We start from the raw sequence: 18,357 nt of genomic DNA on the forward strand, positions 1-18,357 counted from the left end.
GGGTCCTGCTATGATCTGGTATGTGATCCCACTCCAGATAAGAAAGGCTTCATCCCTCTCCACGTCTGCAAGGAGATGAAACCCCACCTCTTCGCATGCTAGACTTGCAGATACTGGACCAACCTTGATGAGGTTCCACTGTCAGCTCTGCCGCCTCCCTCGCTGACAGACCCCCTAAGTAATCAACCCATCACCCTTCCTCTCTTTACTGGAAGCCTCCTCTCTCTCTCTCTGCATCCCCTCCCTTCTCAGACTCCTCTGAACTACCCATGATTAAATACCCTTTGTGAGGGCTGGAGTGGCCATCTTTCCATTGGGCATTTCCCCGGGGCTGGAGCCATTGGAGGCTGGTTTTAGGTTTTAAAGACCAGAGCCGCTCTTTTCCCCAGTGTTTCTGAAGTAAATTGATGCAGACACAGTTGGAATAAGAGAGGGTGACAGAGAACGAGTGGGTGGAAAGCGACACAGAGCGAGATAGTGCGAGGATTGTAAGGGATCCATGCTGATTTGAACATAGTTGCCAGGTCTGCTTTTGGTTCTTAGTCCGGCTCATAAGCAGGGCTAGTTTGAGCATTTTGACAAGGGAGATTTTAGTTCCCAGTCCAGTTCTGCCCATCGTTTGTGTTTCCTATGTACCTGCACACAAGTGCCATTTATCTATTATATAAAGCACTAGGTGTAGGCTTTGGTGGCTTCAGAGGGTAATCGTAATCCCCTGTTCATTAATGAACTCTCTGAAATTACAATTTAGCTTCATTTATAAAATCCTCCATGCCTTTAGTCGGCAAGACATTCATACCGTGCCTGAAACTTGTTCGAATTCAGATCCTGCCATATTCTATGGGGAAGGGGACCGCCCACACACTTTGGCCCAGGTTTACTAACGTTCATGCCTTGGACTATTGTTCAACAAAATACTGTGCTGCAATGCAAGGCGGAGGCAAAACTGTGCCTCTCCATGTCCTCTTGGTGGTAGTCATGCAGGATATACTGTCTTAGCATGCCTACGGCGATGCAGTGTTGTGGTACGCGCAGCGTATACTTGATGTACACCCTTGAGTACAAATTCCTACACCATGGCAACTGGCAAAGGGTGGACTGCATAATAACAGTTACTTTTGGGTTATGTGGCAGAGCAAAGGACCAGGAACTGGGATGTCGCAGAAATCTCCATTATCCTGCGGTAGAATTATAGGCAGTTTATCCTATATGTCGCATTATGCAGTGTTCCTGGCCCATGTATACAACTATAAAGGACTGCTAGTTACTGGTTACATTCTCACTCACTGGTACCCATTTCATCAATAGCAGAAGGATGAGCAGAAGGATGAGAAGTTGTGTGGGAATGTCAATGTTCAAATGAGTGACTTGCAAGTTGCACAGATCTCAACAGCTACAAACGTAGCTCGTTGCCCCAGCTCCTTGTTTTGCAAGATGACTGGATTCGATAACACTGGCTGATATTCATTTTTGTCTCTTGTTCGTAGCGACCTGAACGTCAGGTGGGTGGAAGTGGATCTGTAAGCGGCATTTTAGTAGACACCAGTCGTCAACAAGAAATAAGCTTAGTGTATTTCCAAATAATTGCCATGTAACTTTAACCATTGCCATCAGAAATGTAAATTAAGATTGGAAAGCAACAGTGTAATGTTCATGCTATTGCACAGAAACGCATAATAGCAATATTACTAATTGGAGAGGTCAAAACAAGGACCTTACTCAGTACATAGGTTTTGACAATCTCTTCCGATTGAAAATGTTGCTGTAGGAGTACTCCGCCCTAGCTGCTATGTGTCTGAATAGGGACACCTAATATCGCTTTTAGGGACACCTACTTTCGCTTTTAAGCACAGGGTAAGTTAAGTGATTTGCACCGTTCCTGTCAGGAGCTGAAGCCACTTCTCCTGATCCCAGGTTCCAAGGTCAGCTGTTCAGGCACTGGACCAATATCCAACCTACTGGTGGAAAGGAAACCGCTGAAGTAGGAAGGGGACGGAGGGAACGTATATGAGAGCAAGATACAGATAAGTTCTTTGGGATTCAATAGTACAAAGTATAATATTAAACTTAATATTAAACAGTATGATAATCACAATATCAATAGCTTCATTAAATGAATATTATATTATTGTTATTAATAACAGTACTATTATTACTATTAGTGGAGATTATGCACAACTTTTATGTTGGGTTTTGAGGGTCTGATTCTCAAAATATTTGGGGTTCAATTTCTGAGTACAAAAAAGTAATTTGTGAGAGGAATGGGCAAAGCCAGATTCATGACTGGTAGTATATTACCTTCAAATAGTGTTTTTTTTAAACATTTCATGAGCATGGTGGGATTTAAGCGATCACAGTCTTAGAGTTATGGATGGGTTTGTGAGCGTCCAGGTTGAGTCCACCCGCACATGTAGGTGATCACCCATAAATTGGAATGCTTGTGTGTATTCACGTGTCATTGGAGGTAGCTTCTCACAATGGACATGCACTCAAATGTACTTCTAGTGATGGCTGGAGTGGAGTGAAAAAGAGGAATAAGCACCCCCATATTTAACGAGGGAGTAGCGGCAATGGTTTCTTCATGGGGAAAGGGCTATCCCCTTGGAGAACCAAAAAGGTTACATTTGCATCAAATTCAAGAAGTCAGAATGTAACACCTCTTGGAAAGTTTGCATGAATATTTTACACATATGAGTACTCGGGGTAATCTCTGACTGGCGTAGAATTCTAGTAGTACTCATTGAATGCTTAGTGATCCCTATAAAGGTCACAACTTTGCTCCAAAAGTTGAGTAGCTCTATGGGAACAAATTACTTACTTTACCATGCAGGGCTTTGTGAAACGTTGGAAACTCCAACGAGAGACAGCGGCTATTAAGTCAGAATGGCAATCATGCAACATCCTATAACATCTAGAGTCAGACCAGCCATAAAAATATTGTGGAAGATGGAGCAAAAGGCCTATTTTAGAAAACTAGGAACACATATTTTGGAAAAAAATACATATCTGGAGTAAATACAAATTTGGGATAAATCATTCAAAATACTTTTTTAAAAAAATACCAAACATTTTCTGAAAAGCCCAACCAAAATGTAGCAGCAGGTGCTATTCAGACTTTATCTGCTTCTATGGTGCCTTTTACCTCTGTTCTACATGACTCTCTTTTATACCACCTGTGTGGTCGGTATTTGCAACCAGTTGTAACCATCTAACGCCGGATGCAAAACAAAGTGATCCATAAATCAGTAGGAACGGGCACCAGTCCTGGCATAAACTTTATCATACCCAACTTTTTTTTACATCAGTCAATCTGGAATAATGTCTACACAGCTCTTGCTTATGGCTGGGATGGGCTGAGTAAACAGTGCTTACAATCAAAAAGGGATACCCAATCAGCCAGAAGAGCAGAATAGGAAAAGGGAGCATCAGAGCTGAGGTCTGAGTCTATTGCTTTTTAGGTCTCGCCTGACCCAGCGCATGCGCTGGTCTGGCGAGACTTATTGAGAGGGCTCCAAAAAGTGCTACCAGGCCAGCCTAGAGCTACAGTGCATGTGCGCGGGTGCACGCGCCGCACTTTACCGCGATTTACTTCCACTTTCGCGGCCGCACGGCCGCTTTGATGTTTAATCGCGATCGCGATCACTTTCGCGGCCGCACGGCCGCTTGTCATAGCCAATAGGTCTCGCTTTTGAGACCTTATAAGTATTTAGTTATGCAATTGTTGCATGGCTAAACACATAAGGTCCCAAAGGCGAGACCTATTGGCTATGCCAATGCTTGTTAAGTTTTTGAAGCACTGTTGTTGGGTTTGGCCTAGAGACCGCTTTAGATGTCTCACCCGCCTAACGCACAAAACGTAACAAAAATATATAGAAATATATACGCTCAGTAGCGTTAGTCTTGCTATGAATTATAAAGACTGAAGGACGATATGAGTAACAAAACAATTTAAATTGGGCTGTAAATATGTGTTATGAATTTAATCACAAGAACTGAAATTGGCGAATGAATTGATGTAAATAGCATTAACCACATGCACGAGGCTACAGAGTGTCATTATGTACAATAATTTTAAATAACTTAGAGGAATTATAGTTTAACAATTTGGGTACCAGTAATTAGTTTACATCTTACCAATATACGTCTCATATGGCAAGAAATGTGTCCCCTGGGGAGCAACATACTTTCTATATCTCTTCACTGGGATGGCATTTGGTCCGTGCTCCATCACCTAAAAAGTAGTCAACTACAGTGCCACGGCTAGAGTGCCAATATCAGCCTTCATTTCATGGTTTCATTTTTACGTTGGGTCATTTTTTACTTTTTTATGCAATCAGAAGCATGAGACCGTAAGAAATCGTTTTTTTTTTTATTGTTTAACATTTGATGCCAACTGTATATTTTCCCAGAAGTATTGCTTGCACGTAAATCCTTAGCATTTAGCTTTGCCAATGCTTTTTATTGATGTATAAGACTTGTGCTGCTCCAAGAATCATTCTCCGTGTGCAGTGTCTAAGTACTGACAACCATAACATATATAGCGCTTTCACTACAATGATGCTTCTAATTTATACAGAGAGAAAACAAGCACAAAAAAACCTAATAAACAGGTTTACATGGGAGATGCTATCTCTCCAGTCTAAGTAAACAGCGCCTCGGGCAGACTTCACAGCGCTGCACTTTCAGATGTTCTTTCTGGACTGAAGACTGTTTACAGGAGGTTCCTGATCAAACAGTGAGTGCGCTGAGAGTGCAACCACAGATTGTAACCAGGGCCCATCACACCTCTGGCCTCTCCTCCATCCAAAGGCACAGGTTACACTCAGCACCAGGGTCTCCTGGAGCTGGGGTTTGTGCACGATTACTGGGCGTTAATAACACTAACGACAACCCATGACTGTGTCTCATTCCCATGACAAAAAGAATGCACTAGAAATTAGCACAGGTATTCTTCACATAGCTGTAGTGGTAAAAAAAAAAACATTCATATTTTGGATACCGAGTTAATCTTAAAAATGTACTTTATTGAGCACAAATTGAATTGTTTACCAGAGTTTAAATATCAGGGGTCATAATTACATCACTCACTTCTTTTATGAGCCTCAAGGACTGATCATTTGGTAACCTTATAACTTGGGCTGCTTGTCTGAGGCACTCTAGACCGGTGAAGCGATACTGGACAACCTGGGAAGTCATTTTAGGGCATTGGCATGGGAGATATTTACGGGCAGTTCGCATCTGTCGCCATCAATCTAGGTGTCTATGTATGTAAGAGAGCCTGTGCTCCAACACATACATGTTTGATTTGAATGGGGTCACAGCTCATGCGATTTCACTCCATGCAATGCCTTCGGGGAGAGTCGATGGGCATGTAATGGAAGTTCTGCCATCCCTGTTGTTTTAGTGAAATGATGCAACTGTTGGGGGCTTTTAGTCAAGCGGGTAACTTGACTGGCCAAATCCGAATGGCGCTTCCTGTGCAATAGACAAATACATTCCAGCTCTTGGTACTCTTGATTTATTTCGAGTTTAATATTTGGAGATGGTGCCCCACCTTCCGCCCTGAACAGTTTGCAGAAGCATGCACACCGGCCTGGACCTGCATGGCTTTGTCATTGACACATTAAGATCTTTGATCAAGGAGGGAATGGTTTGCGCATTTCCACCACACCTCATCAGCAAACAGGACGCGGAGAGGGCAAAAACAGCAGTAGGCACGTAGCAAATCTGCAGAAAGAAGCGCGTCTGGTTACGACACTGGCTCAACGTGCTTGTAACACTTCCCTGTCAACAGAGGCAACAAGTCTTGCTGGATGAATGTCTAACGCGTAAATTTCAAATTTTGAGCCAATAACACGAAGCCTTGTAGTTTCGCCTTTAACATGATAAGTAGAGGCCCAAAAATCCCAGCATGCAAAGTGTTGTTGGCTATGTCTTCAGAACTGGGTGAATGTGCCACACATGGCCTAGGGCCTCTTGGCTGCTATGTGTGTTTCCACCTCACGTGTGTCCTAGACACGACAGAACAGGGCCGGAAATCGTTGCCAACCCACTAGATTTGTTCTGTAATCTTCTCAGTATTTTTTGCGAGACTGGCAATTGATTTTAGGGCTTTTCTGAGCTTTTGGTAAGAATTACTGAAACGAATAAATGTACACTCCCAGTGAATAGATTCACATCACAACATCTTGTATCTTTGTTGTGAATCTAAGCTGTCATGCTGCTGAAGGCCTGTAAGAGCTGCTGGTGGGCAGTGTGACATGTATTGTTTTTATTGTAAAATGTATACTTCCTACTAAACATTCTTGTTACAGGGTTGTAGTTAAGATAACTCAGCAGGTTGAGCAATATATAACATGCAGCTCCACAGATCGTTTCCTGGCCAAACTACCTCAGCCATCCATGCCTCAGAGCTTGCTGTTGAGTTAAGTAAAAAACACACAACAACAAAAACAGACTTCTCTTCAAGAGCCGATAGACGCTGCAGGCTACACGAATAGACAAAATGAATGGGACCCAGAAACAAGTCACAATGACTCGACTCAACCTTACAAGCTTCCATAGACCAGGCCTGGCACAAGCTCTCCCTCACTGTCCTGTCAGGTGATCCACGGGCCCCTTGCACATGGAACACCAGGGGACACACGTACAGTTCTGCTTCAATAACCCATTCTGTTTTTGGCGGCTTCCTTGGAGCCCGAGCAGTGCTGTTGAAAGAAGGCACCTCGTCCCTAGAGATCAATGTTCGTATAACATTTCTATATTTTTTCATTATTTTCAGCTAGGTATATGCAAAAAAACTGAGAGGACAATTAACCTGTCTCGATTCATTCTCAACATCAACCAGACCAATTAAAGTGTTGACCATTATTGAATATTTGAAAGAAAATATTGGTACCCCGAAAAAAGGTCTAAGAAAGTAACCCCTCTGCTTTAAAAATGTTGGCAGTGCCAGCAGGAAATGTAGTTACAGGGAGCCTGGTCAGTATTTACCTCTGCACACTCCGATTACACGTGTGCTCAAAGGGCGCCCTTGTTGGAGAGAATTACTGTTTCTATCCAGTGGCCATTTTTCTGCAAATTGAGTTACTTGCTACCAGCCCATAGATACAGAATCGGTCCACAGGAAAGTACATCAAAAATTACTGTGGTTTTATTAATGCTAGCCAAGCCTTTATAAAGGCACTAGTTCTTTTTGTGACGTAGGAATTTGATTGTTTAGAGCTTCTGAATTCCATACTGATGCACTAGTTAATAAAACGGGGCAAGAAAATAATACTACATACATACTGCTACTTGAATCGCCTGCAAGTTTCAGCTGCCAATATATCTCCCACACTTCATAAGGGTAGAACGAAGCAAGCGTTATGTGAGTTGTTCACGGTTACACTGATCCAGAAGCAGAGAGGGCCAACTCTTTCTAATGAGTCCCAAACGAAAGTTCTCCAAAATGGTGATGACTCCAACCCCAAGTGGCTCCAAATTGTATTTGCCGGCTAGTCACAGTGCCTGCACCAGCTTCCTGGAATTCTACTGTAAACCCAGTGCTCTGAAGTGACCAGGAGGAGACATTGTTGCCGTAAACTTAACTCCTCAATAAACCATCAGATTGAATATCTTCAGGTTTCCTGGTCTCTCTCCTTTTCCCTTCCAGCAGAAATTCTCTGGGTGGAGGAACCAATCCAGGGAGTCTATACAGAATGCAAGGCCCAGATGTGCCAGTCGCTTCCTCTGCTAAGCTTTGCATCATGGCCGATCACGGCACAGATGGTTTATGGGTTTCTCTCTCTCGCTTTCAGGTCATTGTTCAACGATCACTGTCGGCCAAGAACCTGAGCCACGCTAAGGCCGGTTCCATCCTGGCCAGCTATTTGAAGATGCTGCCCATGATTTTCATCATCATGCCCGGGATGATTAGCCGAGCGCTGTACCCAGGTAAGGCTTGCCTAGAGCAGCACAAAAGATGTAAATATTTTACTGCTGGATTATTGTGTCAAATCCGTCAATGGGTAGAACTGCTACGCTGCAGACTACTACGAGATCCTCTCAATGCTTACGCTTCTTTCTCCGTAAAAAGGTTAAACTACGTTTATTTGGTTTTGCCACTGACATCAAAGCTGCAGGTACAAGTACTGCTCTAGAAATTGTGTTGAATGTACTAAGAAAAAAATGATAGTACTATAAGCTTCCAGTACGTGGAGAAGCGATCTGGGTTTTCTCTGGGAAAGAAATTGGTTGGGCTATTGTTTTTGTTTTAAATTGTCAGATTAGGCCACAGAAATCAAGACACAAACACAATGGTGAAAATCCTATATAGCATGGAATCTCTTGGAAGTTGACCTCAACATCGCCAACCTCTCATGTTCTCTCTTGTTGGGACAGGGGTAAGGTCAAAAGTAACAACGCTGCTACCTTTGGGACCTAGTTTCGAATCTAAGCCTCTGAACTTAATTGAAAATCTTGGGATTCTGGGCAAATCAATTTATTTCCCAGCACCTAAAAATGTAAATCTGAGAAAAGTAAATATGTTAAATATAATGTAATTCTAAAGATGTACATTCCAACTTCATGTGCATCATCATTTAAATACCCAGTTAACATGCACCATCTTCTATCATCCTCCAAAAACATCCATAATGTACACCTCTCTATTGCTTACCAGCTAAATTCCCTTTTATATAATATCAATATATAAAAAAGTACTTTGATGTGCAGAGTTATTTCTTCTGAGAGGTTTCTTCAATTGATTAAGCGGAATTAATGGCAACGAGATTAAGCGAAAAGAATTCTGTCTCTCTATGAGATCTGTGGCTCGAATGTTATTTAGAACCTGTCGGAGCAGCAAAAATGTCCAACAGCTTGGTCAATGGACATTATCACCACTGCACCACACTACAACATTGCCGGAAGTACAATGAAATTGTGGAATATACTAGTGAGCCCAAATTAACACTGGTTACTCTAGCACCAAGTAGATGAATGCAGTAGTAATGGCTCAAGAAAATGTAATTACCAACATTGGTCACTTTTGTTTACTGGTGGGTTTAAAACGAAGACCTGACAGACTTTTTGGATGGAAGTATCAATACAGCACAAAGAGGTTTATTTGAACATTAAACCCTAAAAAGTGTTTACTTTTCCTACTTGTAGATGGGGGCAATCCATAATGGAATGAGATCAGGCTGTTTTAGAAAAAATACAAATCTTCTTCACTAGTGTAAGTGTAATGTTAGAATGGACAGGTTATGGAGAGCTAGTTTGCTTTTTTCAGGTCTACAATTGTGAGAATTGCTATTCCTGAACTGCCAGTATCTGCATAAATAATTTACAGGCCTTCTGCACATTGTGCATCCTGCTATCAAATGATACTTGGCCCAAAGAGTGCCTTTAAAATAAGGTTTTTAGTCTGGGATTACTGGTCTTATGCTAAATGTAAATCTGATGAAGAAGTAAATATGACATATTTCAGTTGGGGTTGTTTAGGACAATATATGAAGAGAAATAATGCACCCTAGAAAGCAGATTCCGAATATAATTTGGGGACCCTTTACTGTTCTACATGGTTTGAGCAGCTCTGAAAGCATACATCCACATTGTAAGTGTGAGCTTGCGTCGGAGCAAAATCTGCTTTGTACTTTGTAACATACCACTGTGTTGTGTTTCCAGATTGCTGTTTGCACTGGAGTCAAACTTGAGTGCGGTGGAATGGGAATACAGTGCCATCCCAGTCTTTGCAACAGACTTGGGCACAGCAATCCCCTCACAGCACTGTTTTGCCCACACAATGTTCTCCAGGTAATACCTGGAGGAAAAAACCCTTGTGAAAATGTGAGAGTGCACAATGTGCACAAAAACCCTAATAAGCACTAAGTTTAAAATTGGTGCCAAAAGTGCTGACATCAAATGTTGCGCTTACTGCATTGCTCGGAATGAGTTGTTAGGTGTGAATGCAACGCCTCCCGGTAAATAGCGCTGATGCCTTCAGTTTCGGAAGGATTAAGTTGTCAGCAGGGAGACCTGGATTGGGCAATGACATGGAGGCAAGCCCAGGGAGGCACCTCGAGTGAAAGCGCTTTCATGTGGTTAGTGGGGATCGTCCTGGCACTCGCGATGAAAGGTGTGGATCTCTGGATCTAAGGAGGTGCGCACTTAAGGGCTGAAGTTTATTAGGGATGCTCACTTAACCGGGTGGTGTGGCCGACACCATCCTACCTGCCTTAAGAGGCTCCTCCTGTAATCACCATAATGATAACTTACCTGACCGTTTCCTTGAGGAGCAGCGTTTACTTTATGGCTACAATCCACGGCTCGCCTGAACTCCTCCTCTAAAGTCTTATACCTTTGCCTGCCGTTCTCCTCTTTCCGTAAGTCCAACACGGACTGGGTGCCCTTCAAGGGGTTCATAAAAGACCCCCTGCTGATGTGTCCATCGCTCAACTGCCGATGGAGGCGGACATGCTCCCCATTCGGTATAAATTCCGAGAAGCTTCTTTGCCCACGCATGCTATTGTAACAGCCTTGTTGATCAATAAAAACATCTGAGTTTGATGAATTGTTTGAGAGACAGTGATTGGCATGGGTGGATCCATCAGAGGAGCTCTCTGGATCACTGAAAGAGACATATTCTTCATCGTCATCATCCTTCACGACACCATTTTGGGTAGCCCGACTGTGATGGGACAACTGGTGCGTTCCATTGGGCGTGCCACCTTCCTTAGGGCTTCTGGGTGGGTCTGCTTGAGATGAACTGAGATTAGTCTGTTCACCTGTTCTTTTAATTTTCCCGTGATTGAGTTCATTGTTTTTGCTGATGAAGTCCTGTACAGGAACTGTCCTAGGTTTTGGGACTGGTCGAAGTGGTTTCTGTGTGGCATCTGGTCTACTGTTGTCTTCATTTTCTGAGAACACAAGATGTTGACTACCAGCCAGAAGTGCAAAGGCCCCCCCAGGCGTATCCGGAGTTTTCACTTCTAGGATTTCAGTGGTCTCTGTATTGTCCACAGATTGTGGGACCTCTTCTTTTTTTGCCGCAGGCTCCTGGACACCTTTCTCCGTTGGTACCGGGACTGGGAGAGGGTCCTGCAGCACAGGATGCTGGAGCGAGTCTACCACTGTCGCAGGCTTTGGTTCTACTTCAGCCCTCTGGTCTTGAGAGGCCTGCTGCAGTTCCTTCTGTTTAGCCTCCTGTTCCTTCATCAGCATGTGTTGAGCAGTTGCCTGTGATGTGTCGCAGATTTTGATCCTGTTCATTTGTGAGAGCTGAGCATTCTTTATGTTAGGGTCAATGATATTGATGTAGCCCAAGACCTCACTACCAGGCTCGGGTTCAGGTTCAACCCATGTGGGCAAATAATCGAACATATTGGCTTTTTCCATATTCTGCAGCGCTGGGTGCACGTAGGGCTCCTTGAGTTCAGGTGGTGGGTCCTTGGCTTTGCCTTTCAGTTTTTTATTGCTTCCTGGATCATTGGTCCCTTTTGACCCACTCTGATTACCCGATGAACCAGTGCCAAGATCCACAGACCCTTTCCCGCTCACAAGAGCATATTTCGGATTCACTATTTTCTTAGCGATGTTAGTGGGCATGGGTGGAGGCTGAAGAATCGGCTCTGGCTCTGGTTCCGGGTCTATGCTGACACTCTTCAAGCTGACAGATTTGGACATGAGGTACAGCTCCTGGAATTGCTTATCGAAGGTCTCAACCACTTGCCCGGTAAGGACAGTAAGGACGTTTCGGTCAGTCCTTGATGCGGACCACGTGAAGCTGAAAAACAAACAAACAGGGAAGTGTTATAAGGAGACACTTGTATAAAACTCAAAACACATGATGGCTTTTTAAACTAACTTCATCAAACCTTTAGATTTTAACAATTAGAAATGTGTGTATGTGTGTGCACTCATTTGAATCTATTTGTCTATAAGTGCATGTGTGGGTGAGTGTGCACATGCCCATCTGTGTGTCCCACAATCATCTGATTTTTGACTCAACTTCTTCACACCTTTGGAGCCCATGTCCTTAGATAACCACATTAGTAAGCAGTTTGTTTCCAGAAACAGTGATGTTCTCAGGCAGCCATTTTAGCAAGCAGCAGGCCCTCGAAGTACGCATCTGCTGTGGTGTCCCTCTTCATAAACAGCCTCTTGGTGTGCCATTTGCAGCGACAGCATTAAGGAGGCATTGACGCCCCTTTTGATTTAACGTCCACATAAGTTGTCTCAGCTACTGTATGCTCTGTTTCAGCTAAGAAACAGATAAGGTTTTCAGAAGACTACCAATTTCTTGTCCACACTTTCACCTGATATTGGAAGGCTGTATTTATATCTTGGTCAGAGAATCACATTTGATTTCTGACTTAAAACCATATGCTGGCATAAACAGTGGCCTTACAATCAGGGATTTACTAACTGAAGTACCAGGCACCGGACATATCCTTTGATCTTGGACAAATCCATGTATCAAAACAAACACTCAACATAGTTATCATTGTCACGCCCACCAAAAGCAAGGTTGTCCAGTTTTAGTCCATGAGACGCCGATCAATGCCCGCTATTCAGGATAACTACTGACTATTCAAGCTATTTTGATTTATAGTATTTTCAAGTACAAATATCCCATTTGGATAACCTGAAAATCTGCCACGCCTCTCTGTGCATCACTGCTGGCTGCCCTTGCCCTCTAGGCTAAAATATCCAAAACCTGGAGCCTGAGGTGGGTGAACCATCACTGTACTGCACTCAAACTGGAGAGATGTTGCTTGCTAGTGTTTCAACAGATATGTAATTCTAGATGCCCTTTGTCTTGTTTCAACTCCATACTTTCTGCTAGAAAAAAATAGAAAAACATTAGGTGGATAGTAGATTGGCAGCTGTGAAACAGGGGCTTAACAAAGATGTTCACATTTCTTTTAAATTGCTTGGAAACTATTTTCAGATTACCCTCCCACTTCTCATGATATGTGGGGGCACTATGAGAGCATCCCTCAAGATTTTTTTTAATAAAAACAAAAAGTATAATATGGTCTATTTTAAAACCTAATTTCACCAGGTGTTGTAGTGTGGTATAAAAGGGTATATTTTGAGACAGTACAACAATGGAAGTTAACATTTTTGCACCCATTGACCGAAGTAGTGAAAATTACATACAAATTTCACCTACCATGCTGGTCAAATTAAAGTAGAATTTTGTGACAATAAATTCCAAACCAGCATTTGCAATGCAATAGGTCTCGCATTACTGATAGTTTGAGGTATTGGTGTTGCAAATAATAATGCAACGGCAATAGCTCATACTTTCAGTAATGCAAGACCTAGTGCATTGCAAATGCTTGTGAAGTGAGCCTGGAACCAGCACTGCATGTCTCGGTGCAGTACGGCAAGCTGCTCCTAGAGGCCCCTAGTGAGCAAGGCACCAGCACTACATGTCTAGGTGCCGTATCGCAAACTGCACCTAGAGGTCCAGTGAGCAAGGCACCAGCACTGCATGTCTACAAAGTTGGAGTTATTGGCATTATAAATTGCAATGTCTTTTACCTAGCCATGCTGCAGGTTGCAGTACCAGATGTGGCCAAACAGGGACCTCTTTTTGTCACATATGGTACTGCACCCAGCAGAAGATATGGTAAATCCACCCTACCCATAATGCATTGCATGCAAGACAGTACCACAAGTACATTCAAATAGCTATGACCATATATACAATTAGTAGCTTTGAAATGTGACAAAGGAATGATTACATTAATTTCGGATTAGGTTGTACTATGTGTGGAGCTGATGAAGGGAAATTTATAGACAGTCTCATATAAATATGAGATGCTCTAGTGAGTGAAATAACCACTGCCAGCCTAGCTTAGGACCAAGCGTGTGTCCTGCCTGAAGCCTTTTAAGAAAATAGTGCCTTGAGGCAGTAATTAAAACCTAGGGAATAACAACACATGTACCAGGGGGTGTCCCCAAGGGAGGTTACAAGAAGAGACAAACAGTACTAAGGAGGGACTACTAAGCCTATTGACCAATGAAAAGCCACCATTTACAAAGGAAAAGGGACAGGAGTCAATTAAAAAGATGGGCAGAAAATGGGCAGAACTTTATGCCCATATCCTGAATACAGCATGTCTCGATGACACCACCCTTGCGCTGCCTAGGCCAGACCTAAAAAGTACTTGTAGTACCTTCACAATCATATTCTGAGCTTTCATCAAGAAAATTAGGATTCGGTGATTTCTGAGCCAAGTTCCACATGCACTGGAACTTGACCTGCCTAAATGTGGCAGGGAAAATTTCAAGGGGTGAGGTAATTAAAGTATTACTCTGAATTCCAATGCCTGCGTAAACTCCTGTTTGAAAGGAATCGGAATCTCCCCCACCTCGGAATCAGATTTGCAAGTCTCTTTCTTCAGGACTCTCTTTGGATCCCACGCCCACGGGTGTCTTAACTTTAAGATATTTACTACTTCATTGCGCCAGCATGGGCATTCCAAAGAAGCATTTGTGTGTTGTGGTTGTGGTTCCTGCCTGGTTGGCTCACTGCCATAACAACAGCAAAAGGTTCCAAGATATCCAGCTACATATTTGAAAAGGAGATTAATGTACAGTGTCGGATTAAACCCTGTGCAGGCCCCTAGGCAGTCGAAATTTCAGGCCGCCCTCTCAAATGATCTCCTAATACCCAATGCACCGTTTTTTTTTTTTCAAACTGAGCTTTTAAGAGACAGACTGTTATGTGAATCTGATGTCTCTGGTTTATGAACTTTAAGTTGTTAATGGGTACATTACAGTAATACACTATTTTCTCGATAGAGTCTTTAATGTAAAGTTTTCATTTCTTTGATTCGATTTGTTTTTTTCTATCTTTTGGAAAAAATATTTAAGAAAGCTTGATGTAATTTTCTTTCAAGATCAAATCAATATTATTTTGATCCATTGTCGCAGAGCCTCTAAAGGGAGTGGGGCCTATAGGCGGTGCCTATTTGGTAATCCGAAACTGTGAATGTATAATGTTTGGGCACATATTACCTTAGGGTATGCTGTGTTTTAGGTACTATAATTGTTTTGTTTACTAAGCCTGTTCAGTGTTAACCACTACCGAATGTAGCTTCAAGGCAATAAACACTGAATTAAGTAGAACAAGACAACATACAACAATGTATCACAAGCATAGGTAAAGGAAAAAGGTCTCGTCTTTGTAATCTATTTGCTTTGAGAATGGTGTTTAACTTTACTGCACAGCATCCTTGATGGTGTGCACCATGTCTAAACTTTGGGGGGGGGGGGGAGGGGGGGAGCCTTTGATGCAGTGCCTGCATCATTTTGTAGGGACGCACACTACACATGCAAGAACGTACCAAATGCTATGGAAGCTTCTTTCAGTTACCATCCAAGATGGATTGTTAACTTAAAGGAAAAGTTTGTTTGCTATCTTTAACTTTGTAGGTCAACACTTACACATTACATTGTAGACATATCCTCGTGACGTTATTGCCTGTGCCTCAAATTAATGCAGCAACTAGCAACATGTAAATCAAAGAACGCTAATGGGCAGCAGAGAACCACAGGGTACAGAAATCTCGGCTGAGTGGAATGGGGTAGATTGGAGAGGAGTAAAGTGGGGTAGATTGGAGTGGAGTAGAGTGGGGTAGATTGGAGTGGAGTAGAGTGGGATAGATTAGGGTGTAGTGGGATACACTGGAGTGGGGTAGATTAGAGTATGGTAGACTGGAATCGTAGTGAAGTGGGGTCGATTGGAGTAGAGTAGAATGGAGTGGAGGGGTGTAGAATGGAGGGGTGTGGAGTGGTGGGGCATGGAATGGAGTGGCAAGCTATGTCGTAGAGTGTCTTATAGTGGAGTGGCATGGCATGGAGGGGCAGTGGAAGGGCATATAGTGGAGTAGTGTTGTAGAGTTAAGTGGTGCAGAGTGTTGTAAAGAGGAGTAGTGTAAAGTGTGGCGTATTGTGGAGTATGCATGGTGTGGAGTATGCATGCTGCAATAACACACTGCCATAACAGACAACACATTTCTAATTGAATATGGCCATTATATTTTCACAGACATACAGTTTTACTGCGCACAAATTATAGTGTGTGGAAATGTCATCACCAAGTATATTGATTTGTTTTGATCGTATTAAATTGTTTTCACCACACTACAAAATTACAAAAATATGTGCTTCATTTATACTGTTTTCATTCTGATCTATTCTGAAATATCAGCATAGTTCATTTTTGAGTACTAGAAAATATAACAGCCTGTCCTCTCGCATTGGCACTCAGGATGCATTGTCATGTCACATAAATGATCTCACTTAGAAGTGAGGGAAAGAAAAGTAAATACCAAGTTACCTGGAACACCAAGCCTGGCATTTGACCCATGTCTTTGAATGCACAGCAAATGAGACCAGATAAGAACAAGATTTAAGGCCCAGTTTATAGAGAGCGAGTACTCACAGGAGAGACAAAGTCAAGCTAGACACCCTAAAAGCAAATGAAAGAGCCAGCTAGGAAAGATGCACTCTGTAGAGTGGCTCAACAAAAAGAAAGTGCAAGCAGTGTAAGGACTCAAGTACTTGGGCCATGCTCTTGGGAGGGTCACATGCAAGAAGAGGGAAGTGCCGACCGCAGAACTGACCAGCAGGAAGCAAGCAACTGAGAAGGGCTTTGAAGCTCACCATTGGTAACGAATGGGCAGGGCTCCAAACCCAGTAACAATAAACAAAAAGTCGCGAAGAGACAGCGCATGCGTGCATACGCTGTCTATGTGAGACCTAAAAAGGAAGGGAGGCGGATTGAAGCAGTCAAGCGACAGAGCAACATGGACTGCAGGGGTAGAGAAGTACGCAAAGGAATCAACTCAAAGAAACACACTTTCATGGAGTGCTTCACACAAAAAAAAAGGTAGCACTTGAAAAGCAAGCAGTGGAAGGTGAAATGCTGGCCAATCACAAAGATAGTAAAGAGGTAGTGATCCGTGGGAGGGACAAATACATTATTGACAGGCTGTGGCATGAATAAGAAGTAGGCAAATGCAAATGAGTGTCAAGAAAAGCCACCTAATGGTAAGGAATAGGCAGGCTCAAAGCCATGCTATGTTATTTTAAGTTAAAAGCTTTGTAAAGCGCATAGCTGCCCCAACAATGGGGCTTTCCAGCGCTGGGCCCAGAGACAAGCTACCACTGCTGGCATCACGGAAGGAAAGGGGGAGAGGTTAGGTGGAGAAAAGCCGTGTCTTAAGAGATTTCCTAAAAGGCAAGTGGTTCTGGATTTTCCTGCTGTAGAGAGGGAGTGCGATCCAGTGACGGGTGCCAGGGCACGGAAAGTGCGGCCGCCATCCCTTACCATACAGACTCTGGAATAATGCCCTGGGTATGGTCGGCAAAGTGCAGAGGCTGCAAAGGCCGGTAGGGTGAAAGGAGGTTAGACAGGAGGGTGGCCCACTGGGACTGCACGATCTTGTGGGTGATGCACAGAGTCTTGAAATGAATGCGCTTGTCCACAGGGAGCCAATGCATCCTGCGGGAAAGACTGGAGGTAGAGCAAAATTTGGAAGGGAGAACAGCAGCCTAGTTGCAGTGTTCGGGGCAGATGGAGTCTTCTGGTAACAGATTTGTAATGTTCCAGTTTCTAACCAGGACAGAGTTACCGCCTGAATGCTGGTTTGATGCGTGCGTGGATCAAAGTGGCCCAGGATGCGTTTAAGGCTTCTCATAAGCCCAAAGGAAGTGCTGGCTACTGATATGGCTTGTGCCTGAAAGGCCAAAGTGCCGTCCATACAGACTTCTAAGTCTTTGAAAGAGGACTTCGGGGGGAGACCCAAGGGAGGTAGCCACCAATAGTCGTCCCAGATGTGAGCATGTTTGCCTAGTAAAAGTATTTCACTTTAATTAGTATTCAGGCGAAAATAGTTGTTGTTCATCCACTCTGCTACAGCAAGCATTCCCTTTTGGAGGTTGGCCATGTCTTGCGTAGGATTGCCACAGAGGGGGAAAAAAAGCTGGGTGTCGTCAGCATACGAGACCAGCACAAGCCCTGAGAATTTAGCGACCTGTGCCAGAGGTTGAATGTATATATTGAACAAGGTAGGGCTCAATGGAGAGCCCTGGGGGATGCCATAGTGTTAAGTGTGAGGTTGGGAGCTATGAGGAGGAGAGGTGTCCTGGAAGGAGCGCTCAGATCAAAAGGAGGCGAAACAAGACAGAGCAGACTCGCCTATGCCAATGCCCTATAGGCCATCGAGTAGAGTTTTGTGAGACTCCGGGTCAAAAGCGGCGCTCAAGTCAGTCTGGATCAGGACTGATGATCTGCTTTATCCAGAGCATGCGGAGTTGCTCAGTGTGCGAATTCCGCGCTATGTGCGGACTTGAAGC

The 18,357-nt window shown here is 43.4% G+C and overlaps 2 protein-coding genes across 2 annotated transcripts in view; one reads left to right on the forward strand and one right to left on the reverse strand.

Moving 5' to 3' along the window:
- SLC5A10 (solute carrier family 5 member 10) overlaps window positions 1-18,357 on the forward strand; it is a 681,053-nt gene that overhangs the window by 241,145 nt on the left and 421,551 nt on the right. Inside the window, exon 9 of the mRNA XM_085628993.1 lies at window positions 7,800-7,935. Within this exon, the coding sequence (XP_085485119.1) occupies window positions 7,800-7,935 (136 nt within the window). The remainder of the gene's footprint in view (window positions 1-7,799; window positions 7,936-18,357) is intronic.
- Window positions 1-18,357, reverse strand: part of SACK1G (scaffolding CK1 anchoring protein G) — a 167,326-nt gene that overhangs the window by 1,034 nt on the left and 147,935 nt on the right. The window contains exon 4 of the mRNA XM_085628992.1: window positions 10,258-11,764. Coding sequence (XP_085485118.1) covers window positions 10,258-11,764 — 1,507 coding nt within the window. The remainder of the gene's footprint in view (window positions 1-10,257; window positions 11,765-18,357) is intronic.

This window comes from Triturus cristatus, chromosome 10, assembly GCF_964204655.1.
Source record: "Triturus cristatus chromosome 10, aTriCri1.1, whole genome shotgun sequence".
Classification (NCBI taxonomy): domain Eukaryota; kingdom Metazoa; phylum Chordata; class Amphibia; order Caudata; family Salamandridae; genus Triturus; species Triturus cristatus.